Source organism: Gadus morhua, chromosome 3, assembly GCF_902167405.1.
Source record: "Gadus morhua chromosome 3, gadMor3.0, whole genome shotgun sequence".
Classification (NCBI taxonomy): Eukaryota; Metazoa; Chordata; class Actinopteri; order Gadiformes; family Gadidae; genus Gadus; species Gadus morhua.
Genome location: NC_044050.1, coordinates 8,628,679 through 8,650,212, shown reverse-complemented (window position 1 = coordinate 8,650,212; position 21,534 = coordinate 8,628,679). Strand labels below are relative to the sequence as shown.

The 21,534-nt window shown below is 42.7% G+C and overlaps 1 protein-coding gene and 1 long non-coding RNA gene across 2 annotated transcripts; both read right to left on the bottom strand.

The window, feature by feature from the left end:
• Positions 1-325: 325 nt before the first annotated feature.
• On the bottom strand, positions 326-21,113 carry LOC115539702 (transcription factor Sp2). The gene is made up of 7 exons (XM_030350472.1): positions 20,340-21,113; positions 15,738-15,992; positions 5,646-5,777; positions 5,091-5,265; positions 2,994-3,108; positions 1,905-2,092; positions 326-803 (listed from the first exon to the last, which is right to left on the bottom strand). The coding sequence occupies exons 1-7, from the start codon at positions 20,988-20,990 to the stop codon at positions 703-705; spliced, it is 1,617 nt and encodes a 538-aa protein (XP_030206332.1). The 5' UTR covers positions 20,991-21,113; the 3' UTR covers positions 326-702.
• On the bottom strand, positions 7,026-11,831 carry LOC115539711 (uncharacterized). Its single transcript, XR_003975995.1, has 2 exons — positions 11,731-11,831; positions 7,026-7,375 (listed from the first exon to the last, which is right to left on the bottom strand). It is a non-coding gene; the product is annotated as an uncharacterized LOC115539711 (long non-coding RNA).
• Positions 21,114-21,534: the final 421 nt, after the last annotated feature.

Below are 21,534 nucleotides of genomic sequence, written 5' to 3'. Positions count from 1 at the left end.
TGCCCCTTGACGTAACAAATATTTTATGACTCCACCACTTGAAGGTAATAAATAATGTACTCTTTTAAATCTAATACTTTTCATTTACGAGTAATAATTACTCAGTATTTTCATTTTAATAGGATTGTATCTGTATTCTCTTAACATATACATGTTACTGTTTAAAATATCACTCATATTACTTCCATTACTAATATTTGTTAATATGTTCAGAACGTTTCAGATAGGCACACATTTACTGCAATGTGTGTGCAAATTTATTGAGTTAGTTTATATTCAATTCATTCTGATAGATATGGAACAAGCAAATGACATGACAACATGACAAGCTGCCAGGAGGGTTTCATCGCTTTTATTGAGTTGTGTCAAACATAACCCAAGGGAAGAGAGCCCTTACTTCCTGTCAGCCTCCACTCTCTGTTGAACACATAGTACTCATTTACATTTGAATCCTTTTTTCTCAGTGGACAATGCCACAGTTTAACAAAGCAGTAACATAAGGGGATCAGAAAATAAAGATACATTTTTACAAACGCCCTTCCTGGGGATTTCACAAAACTGCACAGCCGTCACGCTGAAGACATTCCTAGATTTCCCAGGCGCTCTAGGACGTGGGGGGCTTGTCTGGGGCCAGAGGAGGTGTGTATGTACAAGGGGACAGTGAAACACACACGTTTGTTTTGTGTGTGTGGAAGTGTGTGTTCACAGGTTCTTGGTTTTGATGTGCGTTTTCGAATGCTTGGCGAGATGGTCGCTCCTCATGAAGCGCTTCTGGCACTGGTTGCACTCAAACCGCTTCACACCTATAGAAGGATTCACAACACATTACAATACAGAATAAATATGGTACATAACATTACACACCTGATCATAATAAAAAATAAATATAAAGGATATGTATATAAAGAAACATTACACACGTGATCATAATATAGAATATATCTGATGAATAAAAAAACATTACACACGTGATCATATTATAGAATATATATGATGAATAAAAAAACATTACACACGTGATCCTATTATAGAATATAAATGCTATATAAAAATAAGGGCACACATTGAAGGCATAGATTGCTTGTGGGGGACCCCAGTGGGAATCGAACCCCTAACCCGAAAGTATAAATGCTTAAATCTACTAGTGTAGCTGGGGGAATGGAACCCCTTACCCTGGCACTGTGCATTGCATTTGACTGTGTGTGTGAGGTCTCTCGGCATATATACCATGAACCTTAGCATGCCATTAATTAGAACCACAAAACGGAAAAACAAGTAAGAAATTTAGTAAAATTAGCATGGCAGCAGAATCTGTAGAAGGAGAATGTTCATGTTGCATGTGTGAAAGGGCAACTTCAGGTCATCTCCGGACCCAATCCACTGGAGATGACCCGCTCTTCATGTGTGAAAGACCTGAATGTTTGGTATACCCTAATCTCTACTAGAAATCATTGGTTCTGGTTGGCTGAGCGGCTTGACAACAGGAGCAGTTGCATAATATAGGGGTGTACATAGGGGATTGATTGTTTTCTCTATGTATTTCCAGGACACTGAAATTCCAAATAGGAAACCTGATTTATTTTGAGAGTAAATGGCCCTCCATTTTGATGATATATTTATTGTTTTGCCAATCTAATGTTTTTAATATTGTGTAATATTGATCAGGTTGGGTGTGTGTGCAGGCTTGTCTCTAAGAATAATAACAGGACTGTTACAAGTGTGTGTGCAGCCATGTCCATAACAACACTAGCTGCACTGTAAACTGTATATGTGTCTATAACGATACTAACAGCACGGCTTCCTGTGTGCGTATTTGTTATAACAATACTAAAAGCACAGTTACCTGTGTGTGCCCACGTTTCTATACCAATACTCACAGCCCTGTGACCAGTGTTAAGGTTTACCTGTGTGTGTGCGAGCGTGCCTCTGCAGCTCGTCGCTGCGTGTGAACCTCTTGTCACAGATGTTGCAGAGGAACGGCCGCTCCCCCGTGTGCAGGCCCACGTGAGCCCTGAGCAGGGACGTCTTCCTGAACGTCTTCACGCAGCCGGGGAAGTGGCAGATGTGCTTCCTCTTGCTCAGCATTCCTGGCCTGGCACACAGAAACACAGGACTAAGGACATGTATGCTATTTTTTTTTAAACTTTTTAATCCTATAAACATACACATTAACTATTTTTTTTAAATTGGAACACAGCCGTGTAGTAAGGGCACATTTGCCTTTACTTCGAAATGCAGGAGGGGCCATGAATTGATGAGACACCGGGCTAATGAAGGCCGTTGAATGTGTGTGTGAACCCCGTTTCATCTCAACCTCAAAAGAGACTGAAAATTAAATGTGCATCGGGCGGAGAGCTCTACTAAGGAGGGGGGGTTAATCCCATGGTAATAAAAAAAAAGTTGAATGTATTAATGTGCAAATTGGAATTCTTTGCTTAAAAAACTAATTTAAGAAGAGCCTGAAGGCAAAGGTTAAAACACACAAAATATGAAATATTTGCAGATTCAAAATGCTTATCGCATCAGCAGTAAAAAATTATAATATCGTATCGGGAGGTCCGGGCCATTTCCCGTCCCCGGTTTGGACTCATGCAAACTTTGGGCTGCTGAGTTAAGAGCGGGACCGGAGTTCAGAGCAGAGCAGGACGTTCACAAACCGGTTGAAGGGCTGGGGACCAGCGACAACAAGGGACCACAGATGCAAATGAGCTATTCAGCTAACTCTGGTATAGAACCTGTTCTGCACATGGTCCCTTTCAACTAAACCAATAAACTAACAGAGGATTATATACCCGTTTCTTAGAATTCCCTGTCTTTCTTTAGTAACATTGACACAACTGCAGATAGCCTTGTTCAATATCAATGGAGCTAGACCGGTTTAAACCCCCCAAAAAAGCATTTGGGTTTACTCGCTCTTGCCAATCGCTGCTCCAGCGCATCATTATTAGAATTATCATATTTTGCCGGTTGCCCCCGCCCCAGCCCCGACTTGCCTCTTGTCTGCTTCCTTGCAGTTAGGACAGGTGCAGGTGACTCTCTTCTTCCTGGCCTGAGCTGGCACCCCCGGTACCGACAGCCCCCCGCCCTGCAGCCCCCCACCCTGCCGCCCTGGGAGGGAGACAGAGAGACAGAGGCCCCGTTCACACAAAGACCCAGAGGAGGTCATGAGCCTCATCGCGTCTCCAGTCTACAGAAACGCAATTTCCGCTGTTCGACTTATCATCAGCTGTACGTCAGCTTAAATCCATTGTTGAACTACCCATAACATAACCATTCCTCATCATCTACATCATTTTTGCTCTGAGCCCAGCAGCATCTGTAGCAGGGTTTCCCGCAGAAAATGTGTTAGTTAAGGTGGTGTAGTTTGCCGTCAGACCGAGGGACGGGAGGCTGGGGTCTGACATATATCATAACATTCTTTCACTTTATTTTTTTTATCATTTTTTTTTTTTCAGACGACGTAGTTAAGGCAGCATGCGTGTGATGCTTGGGCGACCGCTAGGGTTACCGCGGTGTGGACATTTTCACACGAGTATTAGTAACCATCTTCTCCGTCAACTCTCCTCTCACACTCGGTGACAGCGGCTGGCAGCGCGCCAATTCTCAGCGTCTTATAACGTTCTATAATAGCATAATATAATTGTATATATCATAATATCACGGCCAAAAGCTCTGTTCGCCTCCGGTTGGCCGTAGCGCGGGGAGCTCACGTAGGGATTAGGCTTCGCAAGGTTTGTTTACCGGCGTTGCTATGGTTACCGGTCTTGTAAGGAAGCGCGCCAATGCTCGGCGCGCCAATTCTCTTACGCACAGAGCATAACTGTGGCCTATTCTACACATTTTATTATTCTTAATTGTTTGTATATTATTCATACTTTTACTGAATTTGTTTTTTATTACTGAAAAAAAAATAAAACCTAGCCCTAACCCTAACCCTAGCGACCACCTAAACTGTAAAGTGCTATGGGAAACCCTGGCTGGCTCCTGACTAGATGGAGACAAAGAGGAGGCTGGTTTGTGAGATTAAGGCTGGCTTCACGAAGCTGGTCTACACTAGACCCAGATGCGGCTTGGATTAACGATTGTTCAAAAGACAAAGACGAGACAGCGACGGTGGACAGGGAGAGTGGGATAGAGAGTGAGAGATGGAGATGTGTATGGAGCGACAAGTAACTAAAGGATTTCCCCTGGGTTTTAATCAGCCTTTGGTGTAGCGAAATTAGTTAAAAAATGGTTTTACCGTAGATTACTATGATTATCATTACATTTTTGGAGTATAAACTCCTGTTGGTGGTTGTAAAGTACCAGTTGAGTTGTAGGGGTTTAGGAGTAAGAGTGTGTCTTAAAGCTTTTTCATGACAAAATTTACTAAAACAACAAATAAAAAATAACTTGACTAAAAGGAACCATAAAAAGGAACGCCCCTATCCTCATACCCTCAACAGAAATAAACCACATCCCAACACTATCCTCCTTCCAGCGTCTCTTCCTCCTGCTCCACCCATCGCCGCTTCTCTCTCCATTCCATTTCTATATTTATAAAACAACATTTTGATGCCGTTTTCTATAGCCCCATAAAAGTAGCAGTGGACTTTGAAATCAACTTTTCAGAAATAATCCAGACACACACTAATATCTGTTTAACCATTTATTCTCTCTCGATATATTTGTTTATAGATATAGATATGTATATACAATAAAACATACCATGGAACGGTTTAACTCAAGTGTTCATCTAAAAGCTTTGTTACTACAGCTTCCTGGCTACAGCGGAAATCGAGAAATCGTCTGGCTAAATATTTGGCTTAACCATAAAAAACAAAAACTTATTTCAGACCGCTATCAATAGAACGGAAACCAAAAATTGGCATTGTGCCATTCCTAGTCAGAGCGGAATAAAGGCTCCATAGACCAAACAGGGTATTTAGTTTGAACGGTTGTGGTTTTAAACTGCAGTCCACTACACTACGAACGATTTCATTTGAATCCATCACTTCCTTCTTGTAGTTAATATTTGCTAGACGTGCACCTGGGACTAACGACTCAGAACCCGCCTCACGAGCCTCCAGGGAGGGGTCAGCAACACTCACCGCCGGGGTTGGGGGCTGCGGCGGGCACGCCCTGCACATGCACCCCGTTGATTGTGACAGTGTGGCCGGGGACCATGGCCTCCGTGGGGGGGCCGCCCACCAGGGCGATCTTTGCCAGTATCCGCTTCATGCGAGCTCCGCCCAGATGGTTCTTGGAGCGCTTTCGGAGCCGGAACTGGGGGAGGAGCCAGGGAGTGGAACAGTTATTAGGGAACCTGAAAGGTTCTCTGGATTCACGAGAGGACGTCTTTGCTTCCATCATACCTGCATCATCAGGTTGACTCCAAAAAAAAAGTGCATGAAAAAAGAAGTACAACGTATGCCTTTCCATTCAGTAAATATTAACCGAATGGGAAAACATACCATAACCGCAGTTTAAAAAACAACATAGTAATGAGTATGGTGCACTGGAGCGTTGTTTGTGGAAATTGTAAAACAAAAATCTCTACATATATTTTTTTTCTTATACATAAATAAAAGATCACCCTAATATCTATTCACTGTGAATAAGAGATGGAGGAAATATCTTAACTTTGTGTTGTTAAGGAGGATTACCAGTGTTTGATGTTTAGGCAGAGTCACCGGCATGATGGGCATGGCCGCCTGCCTCTGAGGGATCTGGGGGAGGGTGGCCGAGGCGGCTTGGACCACCTTCAGGGCCTGCTGGGCGATCTGGATGTGGCTTAGCTGGGAAATGATATACATTCGTCAACCATGGTTCTTTGCTATGGATAGCAGGCAAACATCTTACAGGGTTTTTCCTACACATGACATTATTTTAAAGGTCCCATGACATGCTATTTTATGTATTCTTTAATATAGGTATTAGTGGGCAACTAACACAGTATTCAAAGACGTTCCCGAAAAATTCAGCCGTGGTGCAGAGTTACAGCCACTCCGAGCCAGTCGCACATTGAGCTTCCCCCAAATGCGCTGTTTCGGTGGGCGTGTCAAGGCAGGTCAAGGAGGAGGGTGGCGGTGTGGCCCTGAGCAGCTTGCAGCCACGTGTGCTCTGTTTATGGTGGTTGTATCGCAATGGCTCGTAGAAACCCAGTCGTTCAAGCTTTTCAGTTTGACCCAGAATCGGATCCGGATAGCGAAGCACCTGAAGAAGTTGATACTCAGCGGCTACAGCAGGACGTCTCTGAATGGTTAGTTTAATATATTGTGTCTGGATACGGTACTTTAGTTGGTTTGTTTATGTATGCGGTTAGTTATTATCATGTGCTAACGCTAGCCTACGTTGTTGGCTTTTAAAGTTGCTGATTTGCGATCGTTATAACACTATATTAGCATCTATATCAGTCATCTGTGTAGTTTAGAGAAGTATTAATGGGTTAATTTCAACTTATATTGAAGTCATGTTACACATAACCCATGATTTACGTCTAACATCAGCTTGTCCACTGTCATATGTATAGCTATAGACACTAACCAGAGCCACTATAGTCAGACCTCTGCCATTATTACATTTACCTTTATTTTATGGATAGGTGCCGTTGTGGAAAATGTACGACCATGCCCACAGAAGCGGAGAATATTTGCTGCATGGAGATACCGCAGGTAGCACTCTCCACTAAATTGGAAACTACTTTGTCTCTTCATTTGACAAATAATTATGCTTAAAAATAAAAACTTACCCTTACAAATTCTAATTAGAAGACTAAGGGAGGTCAAACAGCTGACGTGTATGGTTGACCATCCTGGATTGGAGCCTGTCTGCCTAAATGTTTACTCTATTCAGAATGCCAGCCAAATATATAGAGCCGACTATGGTCCTCTAAATTTGAGAAGAATACACAAGTAAGTTGTGCATTGTTACAGAATTTAATAAAATAAATGAAGTTGTTCTAAATCTTGTGCCTAATATTGTCAAGATGTTTTTTTTAGCTCTGATATAAATACAACTTAAATAGTTACAGAACAAACCATCCATAGGAGCATAGTAATATTTATTTCATAAACACAAAGCAATGATAAATCTCTGCAAGACTTAATCTCTGAATCAATTGTTCAGTCGCTACAGGTATCTCTCCTATCGTTCCTTTGTGAGCTGGTGCTGGGGCCTCCTGGGACGCAGTATCCGGGTTGTCAAGACAAAAACATGTTAATGCTGCACAGCATTCCAATAAAGGGAAAGACAACATTTTTTGGGGCAAAACAAAGAATAACCGCATGGAAAGCCTCCAAAGATGAAGTTTGGTGGTGGGGGCTCAGTTTTGCAACATCCTTCAGCGCCCTTTTGTTGGTCAGCAACTTCTCCAACTTGGAGAAAGTTGGAGTTGCTGCAGACAATAAGAAAATATGATATCAGAAAACCATTACCCATACAGTAAAGAATACTACAACCATGTCCCAGGGGTCTTCAATTAAAATTGAACAAGGTCCAGTTACTAAAAATTCCTTCCAAGAAAGGTCCGAACCTACCACGTCCTAATAGCCTTCTTTTGTCAAATACAATCAACACGGCATATTACCTTATAATTTCAGATGTATTTATTTTCAATTTCCAAATAGCTAACTTTTAACCATGAAAAACTAGTAAGACAAAGTAACGCATATTAACATTTCAATTCAACAAAACAGGTACATTAGGCCTGCAATTCAAGTAAACATAAAAAGTGCATAAGGCCTACATGTGAAGTAAGCAGAACAGGAACACTAGGCCTAAACTTCAAATAAACACAAAGTGCATTAGGCCTACATTTCAAGTAAGCAAAACAGGTACACCAGAGGGGTGTTCCACGAACGGAGGTTTAACAAACACTGAGTTAACGCGAATTTACCCTGTGCCGACTAACCCAGAGGTTTCAGTTCCACAGCAGCCGTTATGCATTAGTTCAATCAACTCGGGGTTGGTTAACACAGGGTTGTGCGCGTCCATGCCAAACCTAAAAAGACGTGATGTATGGATCATGGAAACCCTGATCGAAATGGCGAAACGGGCCGCTTATTTCAATGAAATGGAACTCCAGGTTCTCCTGGAGAGCTATGACGAGGAGAAGGACATTATCACAAGAAAAGGGAACGCTAAAGCCTCTGCAACCCGGAGAACCAAAGCCTGGCAGCGGATTGCTGACCGCGTAAATGCGTTAGTTACACGTCAAAGCATGATCCTTAATATTTGAGCCATGAATATATGAATATCGCAGTTAAGCATTCTTAAAGATCCTACCACATAACCCCTTTCTTCTAAAAAAATATGTACTCCGATGGCTTCCAAGCGGTCAGCGGATCAAGTATAAAAATGAAGCATAAAAAACATACAAACTGGTAAGCTTTTCCCACTGTAGAATGTTGGTGTATTTTTCTCGTCCCCCGTAGCCAGGGGACGAGAAAGATTCCCCCAGTCCAACAGGGACAGAGGACGATTCCCCCAGCCAGTCAGACAGAAAGAACCTCGACCATGCCACAACTGTGGACAAATTGGACACTGGATAAGAGAATGTAAAGCCCCTCGAAAGATGTACCGGGACCGCTCCAACGAGAGAGTAGGGGAAGAAAATCGCTCAGACAAAATGAGGGAACTATTGAAGAAGTTACAGGCGTAGAGTGCTGAAGAACTCAGCCACATATGCGATTCAGTGTCGGAAACCAACAATAACACCAACTTGGAATGACACTCGTTAGATTTGGCACGCAAACTAACTGATACAGGGTGAAGAGCAGGGAGTGTTTGAGTGTTTGTTATTTTCATTCCTTTATTTTCACGAGAGGTTAGTCTTCGAAAGATGCTAGGACTTTTGTCACTGCCTATCTAAGTTCATGTTGGTTCCTTCTTGACACAACTGCTCAGCTTTAGAACATTTTGTTTGTTTTGTTTTTGAACAAAGGTTCAATCATTCATTCATTCACACAAGGTTTATTGAGAACTATGATGACTGATTACTGATTATTGATATAACCATTTTCGAATCAAGCGATTTATTTTTGTATGATCATTTTTCATTGTTTATCGAATCATTTTGATCATTATTAATGTTGGAGGCTGTGACAATGCCTCCCCCATGACTGATACTGCACTTTTTCTTTGTTTCATGTTTCATCGTACCTGGGAGATCCAGGAGACAAGGACACTTGTTGAGTCCTTGGGAGGAGTCCTTGAACTGAACTGTGTCTGTTTGTCCTGACGCCCTACTACGAACTTTCATCCTCATCCCCCATCACACCTGCGGTGGCCATCAACTGGAAAATAACTCTGTTGCAACTGCTACTCAAAACCAACTGAGTCATGCAGTATTGTCTGTGATGTTGTTCTGCCAAGCAGAGGGAGGTGTCTCGACAGTTGACTTTCTTGATTCTTTAAAAATGTTTTAATCATGAGTAACCTAATGAGTTTGTTATTTTCTTTATTATAGTGGCCTACACCTGGTTTACTTGTGTATGATTTGAATTTACTTGTCCTATTGCCTTTTATGCTTTCTTTCATTGATTTAGTTAATTATTAATGGGTCACCAGAAAATACACTGAATTCTCTTTTTGTGGGTGATCTTTAAACTATGTTTAGTATGATCAAGAGGGAGGAATGTAGAATGTTGGTGTATTTTAGTGTCTCTCTGTTCACATTTCTAGTCTAGGAACAGGCAAGGGCCTCTCATACTGATACAAGGTGTTCTGCCATTGTTATGTCTCAACAAGGTTGAACCGACCGGGTCCTCCGGGACATAGCCAGGGCCAAATACCTCATCAAGGCTGAGAGTGCGTCTGTTCACGTGTTATTCATCTATCCCCTTTTTGTATTATACTCGCCCCAACCCTTTGGTTCGAGGAGTAGAGGGTTTCGACAGCCAAGGAACAAGTCATCGACCACCGGGTCCACTATAGATTATTCAACCTAAGTCTGTATCTCACTGTATTCCTGGAAAATAAACCATCTATTCAACCCTCTAATGCCGCTTTTCCACTGCATGGTACCAGCTCGACACGACTCGACTCGACTCAGCTCGCCTTTTTTGCGTTTCCACCGCGAAAACATGGTATCTGGTACCTGAAGTGGCTGCTTTTTCTAGTACCGCCTCGCTCTAGGTTCCAAGCGGCTGAGCCGATGCTAAAAGGTGACGTCGGCAGACGGCCGGCCACTGATTGGCCAGAGAGTGTGACGAAGTCACGAGAGCGACATGGCAACCATGCTGGTAACAGCCATAGCAGCGCCGCAGCCAACATATTCCACTTCTTCAACATGCCAGCTAATAATACGAACACGAATACCATCGCATCGATGTTCTCCATTGTTGTTATGTGGGTTCTGTCCATGTGTGGGTTACGTAGGTGTTGTTTGCGTCGCGTACAAAAATACGTCACGGCCCTTTCGCGCAGCCGACCCCGCCCACGTCCCGGAGGTACTATTTGCGGTGGAAAAGGACCCGCGCTGCTACCGTGTCGAGTCGTGTCGAGTCGTGTCGTGTCGAGTCGAGCTACATGTGCGGTGGAAAAGCGGCATAATCCAACCTGCCAAGCTGCTTTGATTTCGACTTCAAGAATTACTACTACGACTGAAAATACACAACGCAGAGTCTGTCCGAACAGTTTAGAAATAAGCTGAAATCTAACACCATCGTATTGGTATAAATTTAAATAAGCCATTTTTTTGGCTTATTTAGATCTCTCAGATCTCTTTCTTGTCTTGATGAAACAATCGCACATAAACCAAAAGCTGGGCATTATCCGTTACATCTGAAGACTCATCAATGGCTAAGGATGGGGCACTCTGAACAGCCGCATGAAGCTGTGACAGTGCGTCATCTGATAACATTTCGGATTTTCTGGTTGTCGTTGCAGCTCACATTGGGATTTGCTTTATTTTTTCACACAATTCATCCCTTTGTTTACCTTCAAGTAACGTCTCGGCGGCGGCGTTCAAGCACTCATTCACAACAGTCGTGTCACAGATTTTTTTTTTAGGTTGCCCAAAAATCCATGCAATCTTAAGTGAGCATTCATTTGCACGTTGCTGGCCTGTAAATGAGTGTGTGAAGACACGCGTAGACCTCTCATACTGAGCTCTCAGCTCGGATATTTTCCAGGCTCTTACTTCTGGGGATACTTTTCCTCGAAGGATCTGTGTTTGGATTCGTAATGCCGCTTAATATTCCGGCTTTTTATCAGCGCCATGGTTTCAACACATAAAAGACACAACAAAGGTTTTGTACTGCCTTGCGGGAGAATGAACAAGTATTGGTCAGTCCATTCATCTTTAAAATATCTGTTTTCGGGGGTCAACTTTCCTTATTTTCGAGCAAGCCATTTTCTCATTCCAAATCGCTCTTCCGGTAAACAAGTTCGGTGAGTGCATGATCTTCGCTCTGTGAAGATCATTGCTTTTTGCGGTTTTTATGCTGCACTACAGACTATTCTGCCTTTCAATTTGTATTTCAGTGAGAAATGATTTTACTAACATAATCATGCTTTGTATAGTGAAATCATAAAAATAATATATAATAATAATATATATATTTTTTTTATTATTATTTTAAATTGGTCAGGGGTCCGGATAGGACGATCACTTGGTCCGGACCCGGACCACAGCCCGCCGTTTGGAGATGCCTGTCCTAAACCAACCAGTACATTTCTGAAAGCCACAAAATAACTGTAGTTGTCTGTTCACTGTTTTGACATTTAGCCTGTATATTGGTGCAATACCTGCTTGAAGCCATTTACTCTGGTCACTTGTCTGGCGGATCGCATGCTCGTACTTGGGGTAAAGAGGATCTTCATGTACATGGACATCTCGAACATGGTTCAGGATCGAGGTCCACTTTGCGATTCTCTTTGGCCCGGAGGTTGAGCCAGCTGCAGTCCAGTATATGTGGTTGTTGATGCTCTTCATCCACTTCTTGAGTTTCTCAAAGTCTTTCTGCATACTGATTGCTAACAGCTTCTTTTAAATACCTACAATGAGAGCAAAGTACTTTCCACTTAGTTAAGATACTCATAAACTGAGTGATTACTCCATTTGATAATTTCAAAGCATTTGTTACCATTTACTCAGTCTCACAATTTTAAAATGAAGGACCACCAAATGGGGGCTTTTTAAGCAAGCTTCAAAACATCAGTTCTTTCTCACCAAAAGGATATCACTAACGAAAAGGCTGGAGCAACACATAGCTCCATATTGGCTCTGAAAATATACCTTTTGCAAAGTGCCAGACATCGTAGTAATGCGTTATGTTTCTCTCCCTGAGGAACTTCTGTACTTGAGGATGACGATCACGAGTAGTAAATTACAAACTCGAGTGATCGAAGGAATTCCTCGAGGATCAATCGAGTACTCGTTTAATCAAATCTATTTTTAGAATGCAACGCATCTGCAGCAGGAATAGGCCTAATGATGAACGGCAATATTACCAACCAAACATGTAATGCTTATTCTCCATCAAAACAGTCAGAGTTATCAGAGTATTCAATTTCTTTTTGCAAACGTTCAAAACACATTTTCCTTACAAAAATAAGTATGCTTCTCACAATTTAAATCACGTCGAACCAAGGCCTGTGACGGTTAAAATAAAAATAAACGAAACAAGTAGCCTAACCATTGCAAATAATTTAAAGCTGCAAATAAAACGGCAGCAAATGGACTATGGAAATACTCAGCGTTGTGATCTTCTCTACACGGCCGGGATTATCGCTGCGTCTTGCGGCGGTGAAAATAGCTGACACACTTGGTTGCTGCGGGTCTGCTTTCCCGAACTCACCGGTGTTTCAGCAGCATATGTTGCCGCATAGTACTTGTAGTACTCTGGTAGCTCGATTTCGCTTGGCATATTTTACATTTCACCTTATTATCTCCTATTTCTTTAAAGTATTTCAATTATTCGCTGCGCTATGCTTTAACCGCCATCTCTTAACTTTTTGAATTCTGGCGTACCTGCACACGGCCAGCACGCGCAACACAGAAATTTGATACATTTCATTTGCTTTGTGCCCTGGGCATGCGTTAGTGGCGCCGCACAGAAAATTGATACATTTGCTTCAGAAAACTTTGTTTGTGTGTGTATATGCAAACTCGAGTTTGCCTGTCCACCAACCGAGTTCATTTGTAACGAGGAGTACTCGAGTAATCGAGTCCTCACGCCCATCCCTATTTGGGATGATTTTATTTAGGTCACTTCTTTTAACTTCAAACAATATTGAACACCTGTATAAAATGCACTATTTCATGTCCCAACACCGAAATCCTTGCAGAAGACAGTTGCCTGGACACCTGTGCAAACAATGAATTTTATTAAGGCAAGTCAAATGAAAAAACACATAATGCAAGCAAAGAGAAATGCCAGAATAAAGAACACTAGTAACTACATAAAAAGTAAATGTGGAAAGGAGATACCTTCCCTTTTAATGTGGGGCCGCAAAGTCCTAAAGGGTAGCTGTGTGCCTACAGTATGCGTTTTCAAACTTTCCACGTGGTCCATCTGGCATGCAACATCCCTTGAGAGAGGCAGCTGAATGTAATCAGTCGATGTGCTGGCCTCTGTAGAGACAACAAGATCCAGTTAGTACTCGATTTATTAACCTGCTAACAGCCCATTGATTTGAGACTGGCGTGAAGGGGAGAACATAAGTGGGCCTATGTATTTAGGAAAATACCAACCTTGCATTGCATTGCTGATACCTAGGTTACCAGCTCCTAAACCGAGAAAATAGTCCCTCAAAATGCGATGATTCATGCGATGGAAGGTTACTTTTATTTCTAAGATTATTCAACACATTATTTACATCTATAGTCTGGCGTTATAATTGATTTACCTTGGGTGTAATGTGGAGTGGGAAAGACTGTTTTATAGCAGGCTAGCATTGCCTGTTGCCGTGCGCTAGCCTAGCACGAGCAAACTCTGCAACTAGAAGGACTGAATGAAATGTGTTGATAACTGTCTCCAATGATAAAGAACACCAAGGCTAACCTGGGAATCAGGCCCTGTGTCTCACGCTAGAACTACTGCGTCACGTAGCTGTTAAAAGACAGCTGTATTAGTTTGTAGTACGGTGAGCATTAGCTAAAGCTACAGCCATTCTAAGGGGAACAAGCAAGGTAATCATACACAGTAAAGCAAGAACATGATACAGCGTTAGTTTACTTACTTGTCCGCGGTTTGTAGCTGAGGCGAGGAGAGTTGGTACTGATCCAGGCTTAATTTTCAGACGTTCAGCAAGTCCAGCTCTGTATTGTCCCAAGTTGAAGAAGCAGTCGTCGGTGAAATGTTTGGCGCACACAAACACACATTTCGCAAGTCGTGTTGGCGCATTTCCAGTGAAAACGAAATGAACCCACTGGTTCCTCAGAGACTCGGATGAAGGAGTTACAAATGTACTTAGTTTTTTACTTTCACACCCGAACACTGAGCACCTGCCATAAAATAGTTTGGAATCCATGATGTCTCTCCACTCCAGGCAAAGACAGTGTGGCGATCGTACGGTCTCTAGCTCATTGTCTTATGGGCGTGCCAAACTCTCTGGGCGGGCCAGGCAGAGTAAGGGGAGGAGCTTAGATGCTTTGTGACGACATACCTAAAGACATTCCAAATCAGAGCGCTTGCCGCTTGAGCCTCCGTTTTTTCAAAGGCGAGCAGTAGGGATGGGCGATATGGCCTAAAATCCATATTGCGATATACATTGCAACCTATTGCGAACCTATTGATTTATATATCACGATATATAAATCATAATAGAACCATTTCAGAACAGGTTACATAGACTAAGGAAAGCCAAACTGCTAAATGTATAAAACAAAAGAAAGTCGTTTTGAGAACATTTATTGTGCAAAACTGTAATCATACAACATAATGTTGTAGCTGCAGAGACTTTAACAAAGAAAAAAATCTTCTGTGTAATGACGTATACTTCTCTAATTAAATTAAAACTGGTGGCGTCTTGTTTATAAAGAAATGGATACTGTAAATTAGGGAAATACGTCCAGTAATAGGCATGGCTATTTTAAATAAAGAAAAAACTTCCAAGTGTGTGCACAGATACTTGATATTAAAACATAAAAGTGCAAAGTGAACGCATACAATTTTCAAATGAACATGAAATGAGAGCAATCACCACCTCCTCCGTTTCGCTTTCAGCCATATTTGCTTAGATGACAATGATGCGTTGAAGCCGGCTGCAGCTCATGGCTCTTTAAATTTCGCAGGTTGCGGATGATGCGTTGCAGCCGGTTGCAGCTCGTGGCTCTTTAAATTTCGCGGGTCGCGGATGATGCAATGCAGCTGGTTGCAGCTCGTGGCTCTTTTTAAATTTCGCGGACGATGCGTTGCAGACGGTTGCAGCTCGTAGCTCTATCCATGACCCGCTCTTTATATTTCGCGGGTCATGGATAGATCGCGTCAAACATGCATTATCGCGATAGAGCAATATAACAAAAATCTCTATCGTAGGCCATTTTTTATCGTTTACATCGTATATCGTTTATATCGCGCATTCCTAGCGAGCAGAACAGCTAGTGCTCGTTTTACACCAAACGCAAGTTTTAGCCACTGGGGGACCATAGGCAGGCTAGGGGAACTCATATTTATGTTAGAAACCTCATAAAGTGATATTTTCATGTCATGGGACCTTTAAGGGCGTCCGCACAGCACTAGGCTTAGTTTCATTAGTTTAAGGTTACCTGTGTTTGTACGAGAAAGGTAACCTGTGGTGAAGAGGGGTACCTGTGTTTGAGAGGGCGTCTGCCTCAGTGGGACCTGGGGCAGTAAGGCCGAGGAGGCCTGGACCACCTTCAGCGCCTGCTGGGGGAGAGAGAAGGCCTGGACCATCTTCAGGGTTTGCTGGGGAAGCGAGCAGGCCTGAACCCCCTTCAGGGTCTGCTGGACCATCTGGGACTCCTGTTTGGGCTGGACCAGCTGGACCTGCTGCACCATGCCCGGCTGCCCAGGGCTCTGTACGATGAACAGGTTCTTACCCGCCTATGGACAGCCAGGAAGAACCAGGACGTTAAAAGGGTCATATTATGCTTTTCGCTTTCCCTTTTCTTAAGTGTGCTTCATGCCATTTTATCCATGTTAACGATCTGCTATGTTTAAAAAACGAAAACAAAACCCGAGCCAGGGGAATTACTCGCGCCCATCTAGAACACCCAACATTAACTGCCTGAACATCTTGATTCCAGGTCAGCATTTACGGCCGCTACAATCTGACATCAGACCGAAGTGGGAAGAGCAAAAGCGTCACCACCCAGCCGAGCAAAAGTCTCACCACCCAGCCGCCCTCAAGCATAGCTGTTTACAGCAGTTGCCGCTGGAGTCTTTCTAGCTGTAACGCCATGTCGTGAAGTTTCTGTTCTCTGTGCGAAAGCAAATTCTCTGTGCATGGACTTCCCATAGAAGACGGCATGAAGAATGAGTTTTCAATTAATTTTGACCACCATCCTCTGCTGTACGGCCCCTGCCTTGCATTAAGTTTGCTTCATATCATAGAGGAAGCGGGCACAGTACACTGCAGGAATTTCTCATTAATTTGTCCTTACAGACGGAGTTCCCACTACGATGGCGCAACCTGGACCTTCAGGATCACAACTTGTGAAAGATACCTGTTCATTTTGAGTAATGATCTTGGTTAGTCAGCTGTAGTCCATGGCTAACTTTCTAGCTTCCGATATTTTGCTGTTATTTAGGATTATGCAAGCTGTAATGTTACTATAATCTTATAAGGCCTTGTTCATCGTCACGGCACATATTTAATATTTCTTTTTATTACTAAAAATGACCAAAAAACATTCTCGAACAAAACAATAACTTTCCTATGCTTCGAATGGATCATTGACGTTTGACATTCTACAATTGCAGGTGGTACTTGGCGATCATGCAATAGCATACAATGAAAATGCAGACCGCAAGTTACAACATCTGCAGAACAAGCTGTCTTCAAGGTCGTGTTGCCCAAGTCAAGGAAGGGGAAATGCACTCACAGCCATCAAAACAGACCCTAGTACATACAGTAAGTTGTAAAGAAAAAAATATTCATTGTTACGAGCAGAAAACCCAAATAATTTATAGAATTATTGGCACGTGTAACATATGTACATGGAACTAAGAAAAGTACTTTAACACAAAGTGACTAATAGATTGCAATGGGCTCGCTCCTATTGTTTGGCCTGACTTAGTGATTCTCGGTTAGGCTAGGCCTCGAACAGGTACGGCTATATTTAAGTCAATGATACCCGCAATGTTGACAACTACTCAGGGTTTGTGAGATTGCCGACACACACGCAAAGCTATTGATCTATTACAGTGTGGGTCGTGGGACAGCTGTCGAATAACAGCAGACTTGTCGCCTGCAGCTGGTACAAAATGCTGCTTCACATCTCCCTACTAGGAAAAGGCAATATGACCACATTACCCCTGTTCTGGGCCCAGTTTCCCGAAAGCATCGTTAGCCTAAGTGGATCTTGAAGTGCGTCGTACGAGCATCGTACAGTTTTCACACCGTTTCCCGAAAGCATCGTTGGTAACGAACGTTGTGAAAACGCTCGTAGATAACGAGTGCTCCGGGGTACTCGTAGGACGCTAAGAGCATCGTTAGCCTACTATAGAGTGAACTCATTATTGCATGAGGGTGTCTGCAATCTGCATTCATAAAAAATTAAAACATTCGGGAGTATGCAATAATACAAATTATTCTAAAGAGGTCAGAGATTCCGTGCACAGCCCCGCATTCCCCAGTGAACCAAGAAACCCTGCGCCGTGATGAACGGGGGATTTGACCCCCTCGGTTTTACACAGGAAACTTTAGACAAGAAGGTGAAATCGCCGGGCGTGCCAAGCTGCGACCGAACCGGCTCGGCAGTGTAGAAAGACCTATAGTGATATTGACGCTCAGTTATATTGACGTTAAGTGGCATAATAGAACGCCGGTCATTATCGGGAAAATAAGCCCAGACAGGGCGAACTGGACACCGACACGAAACAGAGGTGCTTCGATAATTTATTATTTATTTTCGATAATGAGCGGCTACTTGCCAAACGAAAAAATAACTTCACAAGGTGTTTTTTTACAATTTATTTGTTACCAACTTACCATACGTAGTGTTGATCAGCAGAGATCAACACTACGTCAAAATTCAGCGCAAGGCCGGTACGGTCTACCCCCCCCCGGCAACAACTTTAAGCGATGGAATCATAACTCGAACCCTCCCTATAGCCTACCTCATCCCGCCCAACAATATGGGCAGCAGGATCTAGACCAAGCTCTCCTAATCGGGTCAGCAATAGCCGCGTTTGAATGATAATGCATGAATGGAACGTTGCATTTTTAATGTCTACAAATATTCTATCGGGCCTACTAGAGAGCCAATCAATGCAACCTTATGCGGAATCAGATAAAGTCGGCTCTCTTGCTGCGCAAAATAAATGTTTAAAAAATCAGCACATTAAGATAAATGTAGTTGTATCACACACTATTTTGGATTTTTGTAATATGGAATTATTTCAGGGGGGGAAATGCCGTGAATAAATGTATGCACAGTGCGTTCAGGATTAGGAACGATATATATGTCGGCCTAGGCCTAATCAATTGCGTTTTAATATCTTTAGCATTCATATTATTGCAATCTATTCTTTTCGTAGGCTACTCTGCGGTTGGCCTTGATGGGGAGATATTTTAACCATTTTTAACCCCATTTTCCTGCGACATTCCTGCGTCTCCCCCTGCGTCATAGCCCGTTTCAGCACCATGTCAGTGGACAGGTACAATCCTACGACCGTCGTGAGAGCAGCGAATGTGCGTTCATGTTAAGAAGAGTTTCGGGAAACGCTCCAAAGAAATTAACGATGGTTCGAAAGATCCATCGGGAGAATGATCGTACGAGCGAAGATCCATCGTTATCGGGAAACTGGGCCCTGGCCTCTCTTCACTGCCTTCCTGTGTTTTTTAGAATCAAGTTCAAAATTGTGTTGTTTGCTTTTAACTCTTTACATGGGCTGGCACCTCATGTCAGAGTTGCTCTGCTTTTATGCTCCAGTTAGAGAATTACGGTCAGCTCAGCAGGTGCTGCTGGATTTACCTAGGGCAGACTAAAGACAAAAGATGACAGAGCCTTTGCTGTGGCTGCTCCCAATCTCTGGAACAGTCTTCCCCTGAGTCTGAGAACTGCGCAGTCTATTGACCAGTTTAAAACGCTACTAAAGACTCACTTTTTTGCATTGGCCTTTAACACAAATTAAGAATTTTTTGTTTTGCTTTGTTGTTGTTGTTTTTGCTGTTGTTGTGTATCTTCGGCCTATTTGTTGTTTTGCATTGTATTTTTGTACAGCACTTTGGTAAACTATTGTTGTTTTTAAATGTGCTATATAAATAAACTTGACTTGACTTTGCTACTCGGGAGGGGGGCTTAAAGATACATTTAAAAAAAGCTTTTTTTCTTCTTTTTTTTCAGAGGCTGAAAACGGTTCTGCAGAAATTGTGTGAGAATAATAAAGGCGTATTTTTATCATCAAGGCATTGAACTCTATTCTAGTATTACCCCCAAATCAAATGATTAACCCTCAGAGTGCATAATATGGGGCCTTTAATAGAAGATGGTTATCTGAAGGGACTTCTTCAGCATCAATGCTTAGTTTGGTGCCGCCCATCAGCTGGTATTTTAAGGACCAAAAATAATGACGAAATCAGCGTGTTCTCACAGTCTGGCGACCTGCTTCCCAATTTCATTTATTTATTTAAAGGACAGTATAATCAACATTTCTGTAAATGTGCCAGTTTAATCCAGCAGGCCAATTGTGTGAAGTTTGGCTGTCTCTACTGAGCACCCAGCGCTGCTGGACCACAGGCGGAGAGGAGGTCATGAGTTGTATCCGGTTAACCGGATTACGGTAACGCAATTTTCGTTCCCTTACTTCCTATGGGTTGTGTACGTCAATTAACAGAAGACTGGTAAAAGCAAATGGAGCATATCCTGATTCCTACCATATTACGGCGAGGTGCGTGTGTGTATAAGACCAGTAACCGAATATTCCCTTATTATTTAACAGTTTCTCACCCAACGGCTCAAACTATATGTTCAAACCATTTCCAATGGCGTAAAATGAAACTACATCCTGAGATCAGCGTCTCTGACTAGAGAAGCACATGATTTCATTGTGCATTTCGGGGCCTTTAGTAGTGCACTATACTCTTCCATCACATAACATGAAAGACACAGCTATGGTTGAGTGACATATTCGGTCGTTCAGCACGCCGTATCAAATACAGCTGATCCTCCCTTCTCAACAGAGTATGTTTACACTTTCCTGATAATGTGGGCATTGCAGTCTTACCAAGAGTGTGTTATGGAAAGCTCCACATCTGGACAGTCCTCCCTGCTCATCTGTCTGGTCGTTCATTGCTAAGCGGGACTTGTTGCCTTCCCTCTTGTGTGCAGCCTCTGGGTTTCCCTCTCCCACTGAGGATGCTGTGTTCTCGCCAACCATCCGTTTGAGGGTCGATTTCATAGATGCAAAGGTAAGTGTCGTGCAAGCAGTAAGTGCCAATTGTTTGTCATTCGTATCAAGACCAGCAGTGTCCAATAACTTGAAAGCCAAAAGGGCATCTGAAAGTATCATGTCAAACTTGCGTATCCGGTTGTATCTCTGTTCGAAATCCACAATGTAATCCGCCATTGAATTGCCATCTTCTCTATAAATACGATCAAAATCCGTGTATGCGTCATACGCCCGATCATTTTCCTCTTTTAGGTAAACAGAGTCCAACTCTTTTAAAAGGGTGGACACGCCATCTTCCTTCTTCAAATCCTCCGCGGGTATTTCCAGCGCGGTGTCCCGGGCTCTGCCGTTGAGCGACAGCGTCACGGCTAGCGCCTGCTTGGTCTTTTCTAGGTCCGTCATGTGTGTCCATATCTCCACCTCATTTCTCCAGCTGTCGTATTTCTTCTCGTCGAAAACAGGCGGCACGCTATAGTTGGCGGCCATCCTCTGCTACCATTTGAATCTCAATAGGGAGTCCTTATGAGTGGATAACTCGGGGAACTGTTAGCTTCGTCTACAGAATGACTTGATTCTAGGGGCGGATGTGGAGTCAGTTGGCATCCGGTCAGCCCATCTGGGCCCTCCGATTTCCGCTGTCTTATTTCCTGTGAGTTCAACTCCGGTGATGATATTTATTAATGTCATAAATAACTATACATTATCATATCCATTGTATAAAAACCATACCCATGGTTTTTACATGTAATCATTTGAAAGAGAAAATATAGCATAACTTCCCCCAATTAACATGGTAAATAAATATTTGAATTACCTTTCAAATATCATGCACACTGACTGTGTACTTTTTTATGTTACGCTCCTTTGTGCATAGTAGTGTACCCACTTTTGAGTAAATCCAAATATACGTGTATATTTGATATGTTCTGAAAGCTGTAGAACAAATAATATTATACAATATATAAGACAAGACAAGCAGACCGGATGGTTTAAACTGTTTTATTGGGGGGGTGGGGGGGGGACTGTAGAA